General features: G+C 50.4%; 1 protein-coding gene and 1 long non-coding RNA gene across 2 annotated transcripts in view; one reads left to right on the top strand and one right to left on the bottom strand.

Moving 5' to 3' along the window:
• Positions 1-276: 276 nt before the first annotated feature.
• Positions 277-2,103, bottom strand: LOC309844329. Its single transcript, XR_014300606.1, has 2 exons — positions 1,237-2,103; positions 277-1,057 (listed from the first exon to the last, which is right to left on the bottom strand). It is a non-coding gene; the product is annotated as an uncharacterized lncRNA (long non-coding RNA).
• Positions 2,104-2,209: 106 nt separating this feature from the next.
• Positions 2,210-21,936, top strand: part of NDUFA10 (NADH:ubiquinone oxidoreductase subunit A10) — a 47,295-nt gene continuing 27,568 nt past the window's right edge. The window contains exons 1-8 of the mRNA XM_082690951.1: positions 2,210-2,367; positions 5,321-5,489; positions 6,111-6,326; positions 8,669-8,755; positions 11,226-11,347; positions 12,763-12,842; positions 17,453-17,507; positions 19,097-19,182. Of these exons, the coding sequence (XP_082547077.1) occupies positions 2,293-2,367; positions 5,321-5,489; positions 6,111-6,326; positions 8,669-8,755; positions 11,226-11,347; positions 12,763-12,842; positions 17,453-17,507; positions 19,097-19,182 (890 nt within the window). The 5' untranslated portion in view covers positions 2,210-2,292. The remainder of the gene's footprint in view (positions 2,368-5,320; positions 5,490-6,110; positions 6,327-8,668; positions 8,756-11,225; positions 11,348-12,762; positions 12,843-17,452; positions 17,508-19,096; positions 19,183-21,936) is intronic.

Below are 21,936 nucleotides of genomic sequence, written 5' to 3' on the forward strand. Positions count from 1 at the left end.
TATTATAATACAGCTGCCACAAACATCTATGGACGGGGTTTTGTGGGGGACCCAAGTTCTCAGGGAAGCAGAAGTCAGAGATGACATGGGGAGAATACGGCTCAAGACCTAGATCATGCTGTACCTGCAGCTGATGCTTGCACAGAACTGCCTGGGTCCAGTGAGGTTTCTGTCACATGCCTTACATGGTGGGTCGGTGCTGACTGTCAGGGGTTACACAGTATCTCAGATGGAGACTTGACAGGGTAGGATTTGGGGGCTAGTGCTCTACAGGTGTACACAACATAAACATGAATTTTATGAGTAAAGTCTCACAAGTCATGTGATCTTAGGATTGAGCAAGTATCTCCTATCAATCCAGAAACATCAACTTTTTCTTATGAACCGATACTGAATTTTCTCTCATTTGGTTTCACCATTATAGTGATTATACAATCATTCAAACTGCAGCTGGACAGAAGTGTAACTTGCAGGATATTTATAAACGAAGTTCATTTGGACGTGAATTTCCCAAGCTCACAACTTCCTTCTCCAGTGTTTCTGGACAGGGAAGGACAGTATTGGTTGGAGCTGGCTATGGAGGTCCCCTAACAGAGTGCTTATGAATGGTCTCACAGGAGGAACAGTTGAAACATATTCTCTATTTCTGTGTACCAAGAGCTTAACTTACTCTAGTTACAAGATTCATGTCTTTAAATAAATGTTGGTTTACAAAAAGTAGTTGGGAAGCATTATACAGAACATCCCTTACTTCAATATTCATCATGAATGTTAGTGTTCAGAGCTGGGCCTCATGGACTCTGTCCCCTGTTGTTCTGTCTCAGGATCCATCCCTGGAGGAGGTACTAGGGGGGAGAGGAGCACAGGTCTGGAACAGGGAGGCAGCTCCCAAAACAGATGGTGGAGAGGGCCTGAGAGGCCTGACTGTGCCTCACCTGGCAGGGATTGTGACTGTGGCCTCCATCCCTGTCTCACTCTGTCTTCAGGACCTGTTGCTCACACAAGGACTTAAGTATTGGGTAAGAACATAAAGGATGGGTCTTCATCCGGGGTACAGCTGGGAAAGAAAACAGAAGCGCCAGAGGCAGTATGTGAATGGGATAGATAACAAAGCAAGGTACGAGGATAGGGAGCCCTTCCCTGAATTCTGACCCCAGAGACACGGGATGTGGAGGGAGGCCTTGGGTAGGTGGTGATCCCAGGGGGGCTAGAGGACTTAGGGCTCCCTGGTCACACCTGCTTATTGGAGGTGCACCTGCAACGTGGCAGGAGCTTTGATTGGGGACACGGTGGGGCAGGACGTGAACAGAGCACCCGCTCTCCAGGAACGAAGAGTTTAGAACAGTGTTTCTTTCAGTGAGGACCATTTCCCTCGCAGTTCAGGACCCATACCAGATCTTCTACGTCGCTCTGGCTCCGCGGACTAGGACTCTGCATTGCGGACCGGCAGGAATTTTCTAATGAGAGAAATATCCGCTCAAAGACCTTCTTTCCAGAACCGCATTCCCACCCCACCGTACAATTCCACAGTCATTCCAAAAAGCTGAGAACCAAATGAAGTTAAACGACAGAAAACTTCGGGAGTTAAGAACCGTGAGCCCAACTTGGTGAGATGCTAAAACCCTTCCCAACGGCAGACTAGTAGGGAAAAAGAAAAAAAAAAACCCGCGTTAAAGTCCTGGAGGATTGCAGTGACGGAGAACCCACGGCGCGTGTGCGTCCCGACGCCTCCGAGGTGTTAACGCCCTACCAGGCCTGGGGCCCGTCGTCACGCGTCCGGGAGGACGGGGACCCCTGCCTAGCGCCCTGGGACGGAGAGGCAGTGTCCACCGTCGCGGCGGCTCCTCTCCCTGCCCCTCCCAGTCCGGAGCTGCTCTCCGGGCTCGGGCTGGCATCGGTCTACGGAGACGTCTCGCTGATCTTCAGGTCTGCACCTGCCCACCCAGGGGATGTGCCGGGTGCAGTAGCTGCCCGCCCGCGGGCGGTGTCGAGTCCGCACCCCGCACGACCTCGTGGCCCCCACAGCTCCCCAGCGCCTCTGTCACGGCCCCAGGCCCAGGTCGGGCGGCCGAATCCTGAAAGGCCCGGGCAGAGCGAGAGCCAGACCAAACCGCCAGCGGCCCCGACCCCAGACCAGCTGCTCTCAGCGCCTGCGCGCACTGCCCGGAAGCTCCCGACAGGCGCCGTACGGGCACCCCGTCCGTGACGTCACAGCGGAGCGCCGGGCGCGGAAGAGGGCCCCGTCGCGACCGCGTCCCCTCAGGTCCTTGAGCCGGTGCCGACAGAGGAGCGATGGCCTTGAGGTTGCTGAGAGTGGTCCCCGCGTCTGCGTCGGCTCGGGGCCTGGCAGCGGCCGCCCACCGCGTGGTGAGGCGGCGAGCGGGGAGCAGGCGGGCGGGCGGCGGGTGGTGCTGGCCTGCCCTCCCGGCGCCCACCCTTCCTCTACCCGGGCCTCTGGGCAGCAGCTCCCGGGGTCACTCCGGGGAGCTCCCCGTGCCCCCAGCGTTTTTGGTCCCGAGTCGCGGCAGAGCTCATAGGGGCCGGGAGCTTCTCCAGTCAGGACGCTGGGGACGGTGGTGAATCGGTGTCCCGGCTGCCTTGGTGTGGGAGGTCAACTTGCGGGTGCCTCGGTGCAGTTACGCGCCGGACGCACGAGCAGGTGTGGGTGAGCCGGGGGAGCCTGGGTGGTGTTTATCCACGGACGATCCTAGTGGCGCTGTCAAGCCCACTTACGTTTCGGCCCTTGCTGGGCCCCGCGGGGATGTGACCTGGAGCAAAACCCGAAGAGAAGGCGTTTCGGTTAGATCGGAAAGGCTTAGGGGACTTCCCAAGGTAGACCACTGGCAGGGTGACATCAAGGCAGAGGGAACACAAGAAGCAAAAGAACTGAGGCCGGAAACCTAAGGAAACTTTATTTTATAACCGCGGTTGTAGAATCGCTTCTTTCCTTGCTAATGCCTCCCACTGCATCCGTGTCAGATTGATCATAAAGGGACTTGCTTGATCTGCGTGCTAAAGATTCTCATCAAAGGATTGTGAATAGAACAGTGTAATAGTCTTGCTAAAAAGCTATATATATGTGTTTTCAGAAGATGACTCAGGCCACCAAAGAGAAGAAATAGACAAGTGGTCACCTTTTTTAATATTCAGTGTCGTGGGAGTTGTGTCAGTGGAAGTGAGGGACCCAGAATTAAGGGGGTGCTACTCTGCTGCAATGTGAGTACTGGACAGACCCCCTTGTAACAGTTTGTTCCTGGTACCCTCTGCAGGGGATGTAGATGAACTTCAGTAAGTCCAAAGAAAAAGGAAGAAGATGGAAAGGGAATACGCCTTGTTACTTAAATAATAAAAGGATTTGGAGATGTGTCGTGAAAGATCTACTGTTCTGTGTGATTTTAGAGAGCAGTAAACGGGACCAAGGATGGGAAATTGTAGAGAACTGTATCATAACTCTATAAAAAAGCACTTTCTGAAGATTTTCAGTCAGTAAATGGCCGATGGCTTGATCACACATTACTGTGCACCCGCTTTGTGCCTCATCTGTGCTATGATCAAGCTGTGGCCACACAGGGAAGCAGTTTGCACATGGCTCATAGGTAGCCTGGAGGAGAGAGTGGTTAATTTCTAGGATGCAGGGTATGATAAGACTAACACCCCCGTATGCCCCTCATGTGCTGTTCCCTAGTCCACTTGGCATACGTTTCACTGGACTTGCTGATCTTGCAGTGCTCTTGTCCTTGGACTTTTGTGCTTACTGTGTCCTCTGCCTGAAAGACCCTCTTCCAGATGTCCACTTGACCGGTTCCCTTGGCACTTTCTAGTCTTGGTTCAAATGTCACTCTTCCTTCAAAAGCTCCTTGGCCTCCCAGTATAGCCTATGGCCAGTCCTATATACCGTGCTGCCCTCCACAGTGATTATTTAATATGCTGTGTATGGTGGATGCCTGAGCAACACAAATTTGAACACATGGGTCCACTTCTTTGCTGATTTTTTTTTTTTTGGATAGGTACAGTGTTGTAAATGTATTTTCTCTTTATGATTTTCTGAATGTTTTCTCTGGCTTACTTTAAGAAAACTGTATAATACATATACAAAATATGTGTTATTTGACTGTGTTATCAGTAAGGTTTCCTGTCAACAGTAGGGTATTAGTAAAGTTTTGGGGGAGTCAAAAGTTGTACGTGAATTTTCAAGTGCAGGGGGGTGGGGAGGTCAACACCCCAGTGCCTGCATTGTTCAGAGCTCAACTGTTATTAATTTTTGTTTTGTTGTCCCGTTGAATCCTTTGGCTCATTTCCATATCTACGTTGTCTAGAAAACATGCTTTGCATTGTGTAGGCTCTTAATAAGTACTTGTTGAATGATTAAATAGGTGAGTAAATGGTTTTTGGCTATTTTTAATACTTTGAAAATAAGCTGTGCATTCCTGTTTTTCCTTATTCTTTCAATAGTCCTCGCTGGTCCATACAACCTTTATGTATACTAAGGATTGTGCTGCTTGCCTTTTGATTGTGTTTCTTCCTTGATGTGTGTGTTTTGTGTGTGTGTTGGTGGGGGTAGATCATTTGGCCTTTGAGTAGAGAATAGATTGGATTTATTGGAGATAGGACATGAGGCAGGTATTGAACCATAGACGAGAGGCGTGAACATGTCTGCAAAAGCATTGCAGTGGGGATAAGGAGGAGACAGTTGGTTCCAGCGAGATTTCAGAGTTATCAGTAGGATTTTGTGAGTGATGATAGGGTTGGAGGAATGTTGAGGGTATCCAACGTGATTCCCATGTGTGCTTGGATTTGCTTGGTAAATTGTAGATAGGGAGCTTGGGAGGGAGAGCAGATTGAGGTGTTAGGGTATGTATGTTAAATTTCAGTTTTAAGCCTGTTAACTTTCAGGTATTTTCAGGACCACTAGATGGAGCTGTTTAAAGACAGGTAACCTGGTCCAGAGCTCAGGACAGAAGTCTGGCCTAGAAAAAGGCTCCATTCCCTTCCTCTCTATTTTCCCTGTCCTTCCTCCCTGCCTTTCTTCCTTCCATCCATCCATGCATCCATCCATCCATCCAACTTCTATCAAACGTGGTATGCGTATTCTGTTCCAGGTACTGTTCTAGGCCCTGAGGATTTAGCCATGAACAAAACAGACAGTCCCCCCCCATCCTTATGAAATTACACTGGGCTGGAGTAGGGAGACCGGTAATTAAACAAGTAAATAGGTAATTAAAATGTAGATGTTGGCATTTTTATCACCAAGGGTCTTCTTGGCGTTTTTACCTAATAGCTGCTGTTTCCCACAGTAACCAGATGCTATTGTGTTTTTCAGGGAAGAATTCATACAAGTGTACAGTGCAAACTACGGTATGGCCCTTTGGCCTACATACTTGGTGAAAGAACAACCAAAAGATTCACAGAACACAGCAAAGTGATAACTGTAGATGGCAATATATGTTCTGGAAAAGGCAAGCTCGCAAAAGAAATAGCAGAGAAATTAGGTATGGACTTCTGTCGCTGGAGTGCCTTCCTCCCAGCTGCACTGCTGCTTGTCTGAGTTTGATTTTACTTTAACATTGACTAGACAGAATTGGGCCGTGGGCAGGTGTTTCACGTTTTTAAAATGCATTAAAAGCTGTTTTAATGTATTAAGTTTAATGAAAAATTAAAAACCCATACTGGTTGTCAATTTGATTTGGAATTCTTTCTTGATAATTTGCTCTTACTTGAGCTTTGGAGCAGTCCTCTGAGTAGGGCAGTGATTACTGCTGTCACTCCCAGAGGATAAGAAGCTGCTGCTGAGGCTGGTTGGTGCAGAGCCAGGCTCTGAACCCTGTTCCCGTCGAGTACGACTGGCTGGTGCTCACTCATACATGTGGGGCTCCCACAGTGCTCAGGAGGATCTCCCACGGGGGCGGGGAGGGTCTCCGGGGGACCTCTTCCTGCAGCTGTTCTGGACACATCATCTTCAGCGTCCTGTGCAAACACAGGTGTGAGGGTAACTTTGCCCAGGTTCTAAGCGACCAGCCTCTGCTATGTGTCTGGGTGGGGCTTGGTTTCTGTGAGACACGGCTACCCATGGAGAGCAGGTAAGGCACTCATGTCTTGTTTCTTCTTCTCAGGCTTAAAGCACTTCCCAGAAGCGGGGGTGCATTATGCAGACAGCACCACGGGAGATGGGAGGGCCCTGGACATAGAGCTCAGTGGCAGCTGCAGCATAGAGAAGTTCTATGATGACCCGAAGAGTAACGACGGCAACAGCTACCGCCTGCAGTCCTGGCTGTACGCCAGCCGCCTGCTGCAGTACGCCGACGCTCTGGAGCACCTGCTGAGCACAGGTGGGCTCCCCGAGGCCGGTGGCCATGTGCTGTGCCCTAGCTCCCTTCTGGAGTCCTGCCATGTTCCATCGCCACTAAGTAGAGCTTTTCTTTGAGGGTGTTGGGTGAGGCAAGTTCTGTCTTCTTAATAAGATTATAAATTCCCCCACGATTCATGTCATTCCTGCTTCAGAGTGAAGTTTGCTTTCTGTTACTTCATTCCTGGGGACGGGGGTAGGATTGGTGGTTTTTGTAGGAAGTTTCCGTGCTGCTGCTCTAGGCTCCCGCGAAAGGTATCCACAGACGCAGGGAAGGAAGTGCCTGTAAGTGGCTGTGATGACTTGTAGTCCCAGGCATGCGGTGGTGCTATTGTCACACACAGATGGGACACACAAAACAGGCTTGTTTCTGAGGGCCAGGTGTGGTCTGGGTTCACCATGCACCCATTGGGTAGTGCTCACCCTGGAGAAAGTGCAGAGGTGGGGCAGGCAGAGCACACAGGGCCCTGTGGGCCTGTGCAGTGTTTTAAGGGGGGTGTTTCTGGAACCCAGCAAGAAACAGACAAGGGCCATTTGGGGCAGGTGCTGCCGAGAGTCTGGGAGACAGGCAGTAGGAGTTAGTGCGTAAAGTTAGCGCCGAACAGGGTCTGGTCCGGGGTGGTGTGGGGGGTGGCAGCATCCTGGGGACCAGCAGTGTGGGTTAAACTCGGCCCCTCCCCCAGAGCATGCTGGGGACAGCAGACACTACCGTGCTGTGCCAGAGAACCCTGGCCTTGGATGTGCTGAACATGCAGCTGGCAGCAGACAGTTTGTATGCGTGCCTGGGAGGAGGTGCAGATTGTCTAAGTGTTGTGTCTGCCTCCTCTGGCAGCGGTGGCCACACCGGGGCGGCTGTCTGTTAATGCAGTGAGCTCACTTACAGGCAGCTCAGCTGCCACCTGGGGGATGTGCTTCATGGGTGGGAGGACAAGAAGGTCTTGCAACAAGTGCCCCCAGTAATGGATGGGACTGATTCACAGACCTGCGTTTAGGACCTACTGGCTCACACTCCAGCAGGCTCCACGTGCACGGTGCATGCCCCAAGCTGCAGGACTCACTCTTCACCTAAATGTTTACACAGGAGTCTGGTTATTGTCTTGCTTTTCCAGAATTTTCTTAGTGATACTTTTCCTCAGGCAAAATAAGCCCTGATTTTGGTTAGTGCCACTCCTGAGAAAAAAATGCGGTCTCCCTTGTGATGTTCTGTACCAGGACCTGGCTTACAGGAGCTGCTTTGTCCTTGGAATTAATACTGAGACTTGCCTTACCCCAACTTCTTTTGGAAACATACTTCAACCCTATCTTAGGGTGAAAAAAGAGCACTTTAAGTGAAGACTTGCTTCTTTTTGTGTTCCATGAACTGTTGCACATTGTGTGAGTGCCTACCGTGGGCCAGGTACGTTCTAGGAGCCTGGGAGGAGGAAGCAAAGGCCGCTATCTCCTAGAACTGACACTGTGGTAGGGAGGGAAAGCCTAAACATGGGCATGTTCAGTGTCCTATCCAGTAGTGAGAGGCTCGAGGGCATTTGCTGTGGGCCCAGGGCCATGCTTTCTGGTGAGGAGGTGGGGGAGGCCTTCATGCTGACACAGCAGACCTGAGTGCAGGGACGCCAGCCGGAGTTGGTGGGGAAAGTGCACAGAGTCGCTAAGGTTACAGGAGGCTGCTGTGACGTGAGTGGGCTAGGAGTGGATGGGACAGGGTCAGAGAAGTGGCCTGGGCAAGATGGCTTTTCCTCTGGAGGGGAGAGGGAGCCATCAGGAGCTGTGAGCAGAGGAGTAACGGGATCGGGGTTCAGCTCTGAGAGTGCCCATCTGTTGTTGGGAGAGCTGCTGGGGTCAAGGGCAGAGGCTGGGCCTAGCTGGGGGCTGGGGCTGGAACTGGGACCTGGCCAACAGTCAGGAGGCCTTCAGTGGTTGGGGTCAAGATGTGGTTGGGAGGAAGCTGGTGGTTCACTGATGAGTGGGGCATGGGGAATGGGGGGAGAGTCTGGATGCTGCTGGGGTCTGGCTGAGAGGTCGGGCCAGGGCGGGATTGGGGTGGATAGACAGGATGGAAAAGGTATGGTTTCAGACAGAAATACCTTCCTCCTAACTCGATAGGTTATAGCCGACAGGATGAGGCAGAATGTGACAGCACCAAAACCAGAAGTGTTCTCATTTTCTAAAACAATTTCCCACTTAGAAGAACACGTCTGTGCTTTTGAAATATTTGATATGCAGAGTGTACCGTAAATAACTTTTGCCTTTCTGAAATGGAGTTACTCGTTTCCAGTGCTTTGGTTTGTATCGGTCTGACTTTTGATTTTGCTTCCCTGTTTCTGACAGGACAAGGCGTTGTGTTGGAACGCTCCATCTTCAGTGACTTCGTGTTCTTGGAGGCGATGTACAACCAAGGCTTCATCCGAAAGCAGTGTGAGTTGGGGCTGTGGTCAGGCCTTCCTGGGTGTGTTGTGCTGCTGGCTGAGACTCTGGCAGACTCCCTTTACAGTTGGTGTGCACATGAATAAGTGCCTTTACTTGTTAAATTAACAGGAAAAAAGAGCGTTCTTTCCACCCTCTCTTCCTCCTAAATTCTTATCTCTGGGAAAGAAGACAGGATCCACCAAACACCTAAGCTACTTTCTCTGATCTAGTTTAATTTCGCTGAATTAACCAGTTTCTAGTGTGTGATTTTGTGTGTCATCAGGATGTCTGTGTTTTTTTATGCCCGCACCTGCAGCCGGCATCATTGTCGTCTTTCCCTTCTGTCTGATACGGTGGTGTTCTGATTCCTCTCAGGACAGTGGCACCCTGTGGGGCTCATTGGAGGTCTGACAAGTGGACATGGACGAGGATGAGGTCTGGTCAAAGGTGGCCTGACTGAGGAGTTGGGGACACGTGTCTAAGGAGGCATGTGCCAGGGCAGGGCTGTGGGGCCCTGTGCTCAGTCTGCTTATGAACTTGTTCATCTGAGTGCTCAGCTGGCTGGAGCCGGCGGCTGGCTCTCCCCACTCACTAACCAGCACTACGGGCTGGTTAGTGAGTGGGGAGAGCCAAGCCAGCCAGGAGACGATTTGGGGCTGAGGCACTCTGCTCTTGTCTGCTTCCATGTTCTGCTGTGAGAGCTGCTGGCTGCATGCTGGACTCAGCCCTAGGTGCCGGGGATATGACGATAGAAGACAAGGAAGGCTCTTGCGGTTCTGGCCGGGGTGAGGCAGGCACGGAAGCTGCATCGATGTTGGTTCCTCCTGGGGCTGCAGGAGCACACAGGAAGGCGCTAACTGGCGGGGGGAGACCGGGTGCTGTCAGCCACAGCGGCCTTGAGGAGGGAGCCTGGCAGCAGGGCAGCCGGTGAGTGGAGTGAAGCGTGGAGGAGGTTCCTGCGGTGTTGATGGTGGGGGCGGCCCAGGAGAGGCAGATGGGGAAAGCCCAGAGTGAGCTGAGAGCCCTGAGGCTGGGATCCTTGGGCTTTGGGTTTCTGCCTACTGGGTCATCCTGCTGCAGACCTGAAGCTGAGTGGGCTTAGCGAGGGTTGCAGGGGGACACCCGTAGAGTGCAGGGTCTTGTGGGACAGGAGCTGAGAAGGGCCCTCCGGGAGGCCAGAGGCTAGTGAGCCGTGTTTCCAGGTTGGGTTAGGGGAAACAGAGGACTTGAGAGTAGAGGGCGCTGCAAGGTGGAAAGTGGTCTCCGAATGGGAACTCCGCTCATAGGAGTCCGAGCAGCAGGAGATGGAAGGACAGATGCCTTTCCTGAGGGCAGGGGAGACTGGCCTGGCTCCGTGTTGCCCAGGTGGGAAGCTGAGATGAGACTCGGGGTTTCTTCCATGGACAGGAGAACAATGCCCAAGGGAAACTTCAGTCACTCGCTGCGATGGTGTCACCTGTGTACCCGGATAGTCCTCCAGGTCAGACCTTTGCTGACTTGGGTCCAAGTTGTGCCCTGAATGGCCACTTAAAACCAGACTCACTGTAGTGGTCACCTGAACATTTCCTTTAGAGCAAAGTCGTTGCCTTTCTGTGGCTCTAGTGTGAGCCCCAAAGTTGATCTCTTCTGGAAGTTTCCACCATGTGAACCTCTGCAGAGATGGCAGTTTCTTGATGTTGCTCCTGTGGTAGGTGAAGGTGGTGGTTTCATTCCAATGACCCACGGTGTGCTCTGCCTGACTTTCTAGTAACGTCCTTGTATGCCAGAGGACATCCAGGTGCAGAGTGTCCTCAAAACAGCACCCGTGTCCTTTAGAGCCGCAGGTTGTATGTGGCTATTCTGCACAGTGGTGACCCAGGGAGAGTGAGCCCTCAGCCTTAACTTGCTGTTTTATTTTGTATTACTAAGTCTGCTACAGTACGTAGTTCTGTGTAGCTGATTAAATTTACTGAAACCAGGTAAACGTAGCTTCCTATTTTTCAGTTACTTGAAAAAGAAAGTGAATAACAAAGGTTTGTCCTCACCTGGAGGAGATGGGACCGTGTCTGTTACTGCCAAGTACAGTGGGTGTGTAGGATGTGTCTCAGCCACAGGCCACCAAAGAGGACACTTGTGTGCCCTCTCCTGGCCTTCTTTGTGGCTAAGATGCCCTTAGAATCTGGCCTTTTGGATGACATGGAGACCAGTACATAAGTCCCAGCGTCCCGCCCTGTGGAGGTGACGTGTAGTCCCTGGGCCCAGGGCTTGCTGTCTGTGAGCAGGAGAAGCGCTGCAGGGCGGGGGCTGCCCCTGGCACCTGCCTCGGGGTCCCGTGTCGCGTGTGTGCTGCCGGTGCAGACACCTGTGCCTTCTGTGATTCATGGATTGACATGTGGCTCTGGACCCTGCAGTCTACCTTTGCCCTTTTATTGGAAAGGCGCATGTTGGGGGATCCTGTGGCGGCCCATCCATGACTAATGTTCCTCTCTCATGTGTGTAGGTGTGGACCACTACAACGAGGTGAAGAAGGTCACCATCAGCGAGTACCTGCCCCCTCATGTGGTCATCTACATCGACGTGCCCGTTCCAGAGATCCAGAGTCGGATTCAGAAGAAAGGAAATGTAACTCAGCTTTTCAGTTGCAGACCACGCTCTTTCTACTTGTCCTCGTTATCTTGACGTGTCCTCGTAGATCAGCACTTCCCAGTGGCAGTCACAGCAGTTTGCTGTCAGGTGCCGCTGGCCTTCACAAAGATAGGTGGTCCACATGGTGGGGGCACCTGAGTGTGGGCCCTCGTGCGGTGGCTGGAAGGGGCTGTGGTCAGTCAGTGCTCTCCGGCAGTGCTCTGCAGCCCGGAGCACCATCCCGCCGCCACACCTTGTCCCCTAAGCCACCCTGTGGGAATGGGTTAGTATGCTGGTGGCAGGCCCCTTGCCGTGTTCTCTCCTATTTTTTCGTGGGGCTTCTGCACCCAATTTTCTGTTGGTCGATTGAATGTGATTTCTAGCATCCTTTCAGTTCTCCCTTCCTTTTTAACTCAGGTTGAGCCCCTCTCCCTCCTTTCCCCTTGTGGAGACTAGAGCATTGGGGCTGCGTTCCCCTGCTCAGGCAGCACTGGCTGAGCCTGCATTAGGGGGCCGGAAGCTGCGGTTTGGTGCTACTCACTGGCTCGGGGCACAAAGCAGGACCTGGGGCACGAAGGTGTCACTGCTGCTCAGACTAGTTCTTGTCTGCAGACACCACTCTCACGTGGAGTAATTTTTCCTGGGACGGAACACGTCTTCTTTGCAATGCTGTGATGCAAGTGTGGGGTTGCATGTGGGCAGGGTCAGCAGCAAACAGGGAAGCAAAGGAAGGTACTAGGTGGAGGTCAGTCAGTGCTACAAAGAAACACGAGGTGGAAGATAACATGACTTGCCTGTAGCATTGCTGAACTGTAAGAGGTTTTAGGTACTGAGACTGGCTGCTCAGATGTGGAGGTTTCGGTCTCTGAATTTGGTGGAGCACAGTTCAGGCGATAAGGGAGGTGAGTGGTGCAGGAAGTGGGAGAGGTGGTTGTGGTGTGCGAGTAGTGAAGGGAGAAGGCTGGAGGGAGTCTGGTGGAGAGGAGGGTGTGGGCTGGGGTGGGGGGTGGGGATGGGCCAGTCCCCTTGTTGTCATGGTCTTAGCTGCCAGGCTCTGGTATTTGTGCACATGAGTGCTTGTGTGTGTGCTCTGTGTGTGTGTGTGCACTACAGCCCATGCCAGGTGGAACGTGTATACTATAACAGATTCTTCCTGATCCCATTCTAAGTCTGTGTCTTAACCTTAGCGTGTGAAAGGTTAGGCCATGGGATCCCCTGGGCAAATGTGTGTGCCCTGCTGTGGTACAACGAGGTTGGCCCTGACCAATACTGAGGCCCCTTTCCTGTCATCTCTGCAATGCCCAGGAGGTGTTCCAAGAAAACCGTGTTTGTTGCTTGTTTCAGCTTTTACAGGTGTGCAAGTAAAAGAAAAAGTCTGAACATTCCACTTGTTTTTCTCTGCTTTTGTTTAGCCACATGAAATGAAGATCACCTCCGCCTATCTGCAGGACATCGAGAACTCCTACAAGAAGACCTTCCTGCCAGAGATGAGGTGAGCTAAGCGTGCGATTGAGTCCTGTGGTGCGGCATCCCCACACATGGTTCCCTGTGCCCAGCAGCCTGGGAGTTCGCTCCTATTTATTACAGCAGATGTTGTCTGCAGTGTTTTAATTTCATGTTTATAAGCAGCAGTGACAGCACACATTTCAACTTGATTGGTGGGGATTTTTAGTTTCTTGGTTTGCTTAGTTTGCCCATACTTCTTTGTTTTATTTGTACAATCATTGGAGGCTAGAAGTAAAGCCATGCTGTATCCCACGCCAGGCAGTTAGCATCAGAGAACTCCTGTGTTTTAACCTGAGGTGGTAGCCAAGTATTCTTGGTTACCTAAAAGGCTTACTCGAAAGTGCTCCTTGAATCCATGCCGAGAATTCATGGAGGACAAGCAATTTCTGTAGATCTTTTTAAAAGTTACTCTTAATAGTCGTTTGGATTACATGAAATCCCACCAGGTCCTCCTGTTTCTTTCCTTTCTCCTGCTCACATTGTTTCTTTCCTGAAAACACAAAAGGAAATGTTCTCCCCTTGGTCTGCTCATCGTCCCTAGTCCTTGGCTGCCAGTGTCTGAGAGGGAAGTCTAGGCCACTGTCCCTTGAGTCCCACTGGAAGGAGGTGTTTGATCTCTTCCTGAAGGTCTCTAGCAGCTTGTCTTAAATGGTGTTAAACTTAAACTCCTTGATGCCTAAAAATCTCATGCCTTTGCTTAAGATTTCAGTGTATGAAGGTGTGAGTAAAATCAAAGTAAGTTATGGTAACTTTGAAAGAAAAGTTTGATTTGTAAATTGAAAGCTAATTTTTTTTAACCATAACCATTGATGCATATGTTCTCGTGTCTGTTTTGTGCTAAGCTGTTTCCTAGCAGCAGGACAGAGCAGGATGAGCTGTAGGTCCCTGTCTTCCTTTTGGACTGCTCTGTTTTCAGGACTAGAGGTGCAGGAAAAAAGCAGGTTTTGTAATCTGTGCTCAGGAATGTATAGACATACGTGAATAAGCAGAAGAAATGGAGATAGTTGACCCTTGTATTGCAGTTCCAAAACTCTTGAAGATCTGACTCTAGAAACCTCAGCTGAGAGACAGCGTCCTGACAAATTCTCAAATGAAATTTTTAGCTAATAATGCCTGAGTCAGGCTCTCTGTGAGGGTGAAGTTTTCTTTTACTTTGTGGTGATTTTCAAGAACTTCTAGAGGGCTTCCGGTAATGAAGTATGTTCAGCAGCCATCGTAAGCTCCCCTTGCGTCATCTCTGTTCTGGCCTGGATACCTGCCCTGGTTACATCCCTGCGCGCCCAGGGGGTCCTCTTGCTCTGGTGATCCTGTCTCGGGGGGCATCAGGTGAACAAGGTGAAGGGAAGGAGGGGCGCTTAGGGTAGGTGTGTGTTTCTCATGGAACATGTGTAGCACCTGGCCACTAACAGGACAGGCACGGGGTTGTGTGCTTGTCGCCATGAAGGAGAGGGTGCCGCTCCACGACTGATGGTCGCTCTGCTGACTATAGCATGCTCACCTGAAGACACCACACGTGTTGGGGACTGTCCCCTCCTCTGCTTTCAGGAGAGTCCGGTAGAGCCCAGCTCTCAGCAATTTGTATAATGAGAACAATAGACGGACAGGTGAATGTGTGGGAATTAATTTGATTTTTCCAAATGAATAGCATAGTAAAGATTTTTAAAAGTTGTAGGTCACGTGCTCTCCTGCCACAGAGACTTATTACACCACAGGCACTGGTCTCTCCCCTTGTGGTCCTGCTCTATTCTCAGCTCTGTCTTCCAAACACACATGGTCTGTCCACTGTCATAGCTCAAGCTGTTCTGGGAGCCAATCACGTTGGCGGTCATTTGCCACATTTAAAAGAGCACCTGTGTGAAAGTTTCTATGCAGCCCAATTTATGTAAGTGTTTGATCATAGACCAGGGTCCTGCCGTGGCTTGGTGACCTACTTGTGTCTCGAAGTTTTCTCTTGGGAATTCACTGTGCGATTTGACTAGAACTGCCAAATTGTACATGAAATTTTAAGAAACTATCATGACTAGGCTATCTGAAGTTTGTAAGTCTTTGTGTTTTAGAATTCAGGAGGTATTTCCCACAGAAACAATTTTAGGTTTCCTAGGTTTGGTTATTTAAAATCATTTAGTTAAATATTACATATTTATAGTACTAACCTTAGAAGGTAAAATTGTTAGAGTATTAGTAATTAATCAATAAAATCAAAATTGAGTAAGAGAAGTGTTTTTTAGCTTGAATGTCAGTATTTGAAGCAAAGTAGATTTACTGGGCTCAGTTAGTGTCGCTGGCACCTGAGCCAGTCTCTCCTATGTTAGCTCTTCTTTTGTGACCCGGACACTGTCATCTTATGTGTCCTGTCTGAAAGCATGAAGAATGGTGCAGCTTTGGTCAAAGTCGTATTGTGAGATTTTACGAGGCACAGTGAACTACCTTAGGAATATGTGTTTTCTGGCTTTGTCAACATTTATGCTGAAAATTGTTGGAGAACATGTTTTTTTATCCTCATTACCTTATATTGTGGAGCTGTAGCTGGGTTTAGCAAATATCCGTGTAAACAGTTGTGAAGAGACATTTACTCTACTCCATTTATAAATGTCATTGTTAGCCCTGCTGTTTGCAGGAGACCCAGGGGTTCCTGGGAGAGGTATGCCTGGAGGAATCAGGCAGCTCACTCCTTAGGCCTTGATGGTGTCCCTGAATCTCTGAGACCCTTGTGGGCCACCCTCTTTGTTTCAGTCTCCCTGGGTGGGGACCCAGCAGGAGGCTTTGATGTGTCCTCTGTCATTTTGTCACTGAGGCACTTGCTGTGGGTCTCTGCTTGTTATAGGCACCTGGGAAGCAAATGTTCATTGAACTGAGTCACACAAAGATGGAAATGTTAGGCTATGAAATTGGCTCTGTGAGTTGTTCTCAGTAGGTGGTCTGGAGTCTCACATTCTGTGAGGGCGAGGGCCCTGTCTTTGTCCCCTGGCCTATGCTGCGCATTGCCTGCCACCTCCAGGGTCTTTGAAAAGTGTGCTGTTTTGTGTGCCAGAGGTACCTGTCACTGCTTTCCTGACCTGTCGTGCTCATGCCTCTGACAGCCACACCAGGGATGCCACATCCACAGTGAGCATTGACACGCCTGTGAGATAGACAATAAAGCTTCCGTGCTAGCCGCCCTTCCTTGATCATCACGAGTGTCCACGACTCTGTCTCCTACACATATGGTTTAATTCTGACTCGTGTGGCTTGTGTAGGGAGATCACTACCCTTTGTGCCTTTCTCTTTCTAGTAACAGTGGGAGGCTGTGCGTGCTTGAGGAGGAAAGATGCTGAGTTCTCAAATGAGGAGTGGCTCTTGCTCTGGCCAGGAGGGCAGGTGCAGTGAGCTTCTGTTTCTGGCTTTATGGGGCTGTCACCATTGTGCCTGTGGTTTCTGACCATTTTCTTTTATCTTTAGTGAGACAAAAAAATGCAGTGCTTGGGCTGCACCGAGAAACTGTCATCTAGTCAAATGACTTTCTTTGACTGTAGAATGCAGGCTTCTCTGTAAGCACGGCGTCTAAGAAATTGGGGATTCGTAGGAGTCCGTAATAATTAGCTACTAACTGAGCTCCTTAAACCAGTGGCCCACTGAAAGTGGTTCCTGGTTGGTGAAGTTGGATACCATTGTGTGGGGCCAGATGTGGATTTCAGGTTGAGCATAGCTTGTAAGGTCTTGGACTGTCTGTGGATTTATCCCCCACCAGTAGGGGAGTGCTGTGTTATCGACTCCTAAATGAGAGGGTGTCCCTTGTGTAATCTCCTTGGGTGTGCCATGCAACTGATCTGGCGGAAGTAGTAGTCTGTCCTTGACATTCTTCTGTCCCCTTTGTGGGAAGGAGGTCAGACGTTTCTGCAGTGATGGGCTTTCCAGCAGGCCTCCGGTTTGGGCGGCCTCACCATCTCTCCGGCCGGGGCTGTGGCTTCAAGTCTCCCACGGTTTGGTCTGGAGGTGGTGGCAGAGGCAGCCTCCTTCATCTGTCAGGTACAGACTTTCCCATCTGTAGGCTTGCAGTCATGTCCTGGATGGGCAGCCAGCCGTCTGCATGGTGGGGGCATGCGCAGAAGTGCTGGAAAGGACATCCTGCCATCCCCTTCTTTTCAGGACCTAGCTGTGACTTTTCAGTGTTTAGATGAAGGGCCAAGGACTAATGGAACTGGGCTGTTGCCTTCCTGCTGCAGACTTGGGTTATCTCCTAGATTTGAGCAGCTCAAGTACCCTGTCCTTCCTCCTCCACCACTTGGCTGTTCTCTGGGCCCACGTTCAGTGATGAACCTGTGGCAGCAGTGACCATGCACCCTGTCCCCTTCGGCCCCTGGTCTCTGGTGCTGGTGTGGTGGGGTGGGGTAGCCAGAAGGGAAGTCTGGAGATACAACTGCTGTTGTCACTGTCCTGCCAGGAGTTAGCAGGTCCTCCTCAGCCTCTCAGGCCCCGTGGGCCAGCACATGTCCAGCACACTGTTCTCTTCAGAACGGGTAGCTTTAACATTTGTAGCAGTAGACTTTAATGTTATATATTCATTTGTTTATAAGCTCAGAAGATTTACCATAAATTTCTTCTTGCCTTTCCTTATAGTGAGAAATGTGAGGTGTTACAGTACAGTGCAAGGGAAGCTCAAGATGCAGAGAAGGTAAGAAATCGGCAGAGAAATTTATAATTATTCTTAAATTTGATTCATATGTAAAGTTCTTATAAATCAGATAATCAGTTCAGCTCCCACTGGTCTTAGAAATGTCTGCATTTCATAAGCTCAAGGAGGCACTAAGGCAGCCCATCACTCCCCTGGGCATAAGATTTTGATTTTCATTTAAATAATTCAGTTTCTAGGATCTTAAAATTGTAGAAGGTACATTAGTAAGTGCACTTTGTAAAATTCAAGTCAATCTCTATGCTATTTTCAAGAGAGCTTAATGAGTAATAGCCAGAAGAAATTGAAAAAGAATAATGCAGGAACATTTGCCTTCCCAAATACAAAAACATATTGCAAAATTATGGTGATGAAAGCACTGCAGTATTACTACAGGAATATGTGGTGTAATGGAACAGGAGCAGAGAGTGGAGAAATGGTTGTGTGTGTGTGTGTGAGAGAGACTTGACTTTGGTAAAGGTAGAGCTTTAAAGAGAAAGAAAAAATGAAGTAGAAGGAAATGGACTATTTTTTAAATGGTGTTGAGGCAGTGGATCATCAGTTACACACAAAAAAAGTCCCATATCTTATATATAAATTGTAAATTGTAAAAAGCAAAACAGAAGGTTTGAAAATTCTAGAAGAAAATGCCAGTGTTACCATGTGGAGTTGAGGTCTAGATGGTGACGAGGTCTAGAGCGCTGTGAAGTCGACGGCCTGGCCGGCTTCGGGTGTGGGAGCAGGAGAAAGCTCTGGCGGAAGGTCTTCTCCGTGGAGAGGAGCGCAGTCCCTGAGCACCCGAGACAGTGTCCCTTTGTGGTGCTGGGACAGCGCTGAGGACACCAGCAGCCCATTCTGCTCCGATGGATTACATCCCACGTTCTTTTGTTTCTGGGGACATGGTTGTGTTTAGGAGATTTTCACACCTTGAGAGGTGTTCAGGTGCTGTGTCTGAGTAGGAGAATGCATTTGCTCTGTAACACTGTGTTGTGTTTTGAGTTCAGGCTCAAATTCTTGAAAGTTAGGAGAGGACCCTGAGTTTGGCATGTTTGGGGACAGAAAGCATCTGAAAAGATTGCCCCTCTGGGAGGTCAGACTGCAGGCTGTGGGTGTGGGGCTGGAAACAGTGTATTGGATCTCTCTAGGAAGTGGATTCATTTTCTTGTTCTCTTGTTGCTTTCAGAGGCTGGGTCTTGTGTTCAGGAATGAAGTCCCTAGGGAGGAAATGAGTAGTCTGTCCCTGACACTTGGTTCTCCGAGTCTTCATGATTTTTTCGTCCTATGCTGCTTCTCCCAGTCTCACACATAATCTCTCTGCCACCTGTGTGTTAGCTGGGTCAGGCGCCAATGCCGAGGGTCAGCTGCACCCCCCTGCCCCTGACCCCAGCATCTGCCAGGCTGGGCACCCACACTGAGAGTCAGTGCTCAATCCCATTTCCTCCCCGAAGGCCATCTGTCCGAATTCCTTTCTTTTTGATTTCTGTGCTGATTGTTCCTGCTAGATATTTGTGGCTTATAGTGTATTAAAATGTTATCTCTCTTAAATTTTCAAAATGGGACTCTACATGAAATTGAAACTGTTTTTGTCTCAGGTGGTAGAGGACATCGAGTACCTCAAGTATGACAAAGGGCCGTGGCTTGAGCAGGACGACCGCACTCTTCACCATCTGCGGATGCTGTGAGTTCTGTGCCATGGGGAACCAGCCCAAGAGGACGAGGGGCTGGATGTTGGAATGTGGGCCCTTGCCTGCTGTAGAGACGTGGAGAAGCTTGAAGGAATTCTGTTTCAAGAGATAATGAGGTGTACTTCCAGTTCCCTTCAAAGAGGCTGTTGCACTTCCCACTCTGAGTGTTGGTTAATTGGTCACCAGTATTAATTCAACAGATATTTTGCTTCTACCAAGAGCCAAGCACTGTACCAGATTTAGAGGATTTGGCATCAAATAAAACTCCTGCTTTCATCTCCTCTGGGCGCGTTGTCCTCCCGTCCCCAGGCCCAGGATGCTGGGGAGATGGGCATAAATCCTGTTGCTGGTTCGCTGACTGAGCAGCGCCCTGATTTGCAAACACAACAGATTGCTTTCCCCAGCTAGTGCCTCGACATCCCTCTGGGGACCATTCACTGTTCTGTGAGGCCAGTTGTGTCAGACAGTGAGTGTTTCATGCATGGAGCCACTGTCACACTTCCTGGGCCCTAACATGAGTTCCTTGGACAGGCTGCAACATGAGTGGGTGACGGCATGTGTGAGTGACCTGGGGCTGCTGTGGTGAGTGGCCACATACAGCGCTAGTCTCCTAGTTCTGGAGTCCAGAAGCCCAAAGTCAGGGTGTTGGTAGGGCCGCCCGCCTCTTCAGGATCGAGGAAGAACCTTTCCTGCCTCTTTTGGCTTCTGGTGGTTGCTGATGGTTCTCTGGTGGCTCCATCGTTCCCACTCTGCCTCTGTCCTCATGGGGCCTTCTTCCCGGAGTGTCTGCATCTGTGTCTACATTTCTCTCTTGCTTTAAATTCACATGTCATGGGATTAGAACTCCTGCTGATCCCCTGTGATCACATTTTAACTTCTCTCTACAAAGACTCTGTTTCTAAAAGAGATCCTATTCACAGGTTCCGAGCAGACATGAATTTTGCAGGGACGTTATTCAACCCAGAACACCATGTGTTTTGAGGGGCCCTGAGCCCAACCCCACACTTGAGACTCACTGGAAGGACTCGGGAATCACAGCAGGTGGTTGTGCTCATGGCTAAGCTCTTCCCAGGGAATCAGCGAGGATTCCCAGCTGGTCAGTGAGGAGAAAGGCACACAAATGTGGAGCAGTCCAGGCACAGGCGCTCTCGGCTCCCTCCCATGAGGCATCCCTTGTTGCCATCTCAGTTCATTGCCAAATGAACTGCTTCGGGCCCAAGAAAAGCAGTAACATGCGCTTAGGCAGTCTTTTTGCCACAGAGCCCATCAGACACTCGGTGCCCAGGGTTTTGATTGGGTGCTGGTCATGTTGGTCTTAGCAGCTGCTCAAGTTCTGACCTCCAGAAAGAAGGCAGGTGTTTCCCATAAATCACGTTATACCTGGTGCCCCGTGTGTGGTACCCCCGCCTCGGTGCAGCATTTATTAGACACTGAGGCCTCAGACGCCAGCCAAGGGAGACTGCAGTCTCAGGCCTGCTCTGTTTCTGAGAGCTGCACTTGAAAGACAGGTCTTGGGAAGGAGGGCACATCTGAACCCAGGAAAGGAAGTTTCCTGTGAGGGTCAGTGGCTGCCCCCTCTACAAAGGGTGGGGCCCTGTGTCACTGACTTACCCATTTGTCTCCAGCAACAGCCTGTGGTAGAGGCTCAGCATCAGCCTCTGTTCCACCACGCTGGACACAAATTGGCTGCGCTGTGTCAGTTTTGGGGAGCATTGGTGTGAGTGTTGAGCCCACGGAGAGTGTCCATCCTGCGTGGTGACCACTCTGCCTGTGAGCCCATTGGCTAAGCTCTGCCTGAGCGGGTGCCCAGGGCCAGAGCTTCCCTGTTTGCTGGGGAGTTTGCAAGCTCATGGCATTTCTTTTGATAACTGACATGCTCATTTCTCTGCACTTGGATGCACCCTAATGTCAGCATATCAGAGTTCATAGATTTCAGGAATTTCTCATGTTGAACCTGTTGATTTTGTTATTAAAAGTAGGACCTAAAATTTTAGTCATTTTAGCAGGTTTTTTTTGTTTTAGTGTTAAGATGGAAGAAATAGCACATGGGAAGGATCCTACAGTTGTGGGGTTGGGGGAAGGCTTGGAGTGGCCTCTGAAGACATGGCCTAGTGTTCTGTGGCAGCCCGTGCTTCTGACAGGACGGAGGGGTGTGGTCAGGGGTTGGGTGAGTGGGGCTGTGCCTTGGTTATGTGGGCATTCCCTGATGGTTGCTTTGTCTTCGTAGTGATGGGAAGTAGGTCATTAGCCACAGGTGGCAATGGGCGGGATGGGTGGGCTGAAGGTCTGAGGAGGGAAGAAAGGTAGAAAGTGTTGTCTGGATGTTGGAGTGGGGAGAATGGGCCGGGAGCGTGCTATGGACAGCAGGGTAGGGCGGCGGCACTAACATCCGGTGGAAGGGGGGCGGCCTCCTGCTGCTGCAGCTGCCCGAGTGTCCGCAGGGAAGAGGCAGAGCTCTGGAGCCCAGCAGGATCAGCAAGAAGAGTGTACAAAAGTGAGTGAGTGTGATGGTGAGAGATGTGATGTGGGTGAGGCGGCAGGGAGCATAGAAACGGCGGTGGAAGCCAGCAGACTAGCGATCAGAGTCCTACTGGCTCACTCTGGGGTCAGATCTGGTCCCCTGTGGTTCCAGCACGTCGCACCTGAGTTTGCTCCACATTGGGAGTGAAGCCGAGCTCACTGGGTGCGGGTGTGCAAACACACTGTACAGCTCTCCTTGCGTGAGCACTGTTCTTGGGAAAACACAT

Source organism: Mustela nivalis (assembly GCF_964662115.1).
Source record: "Mustela nivalis genome assembly, chromosome: 11".
Classification (NCBI taxonomy): Eukaryota; Metazoa; Chordata; class Mammalia; order Carnivora; family Mustelidae; genus Mustela; species Mustela nivalis.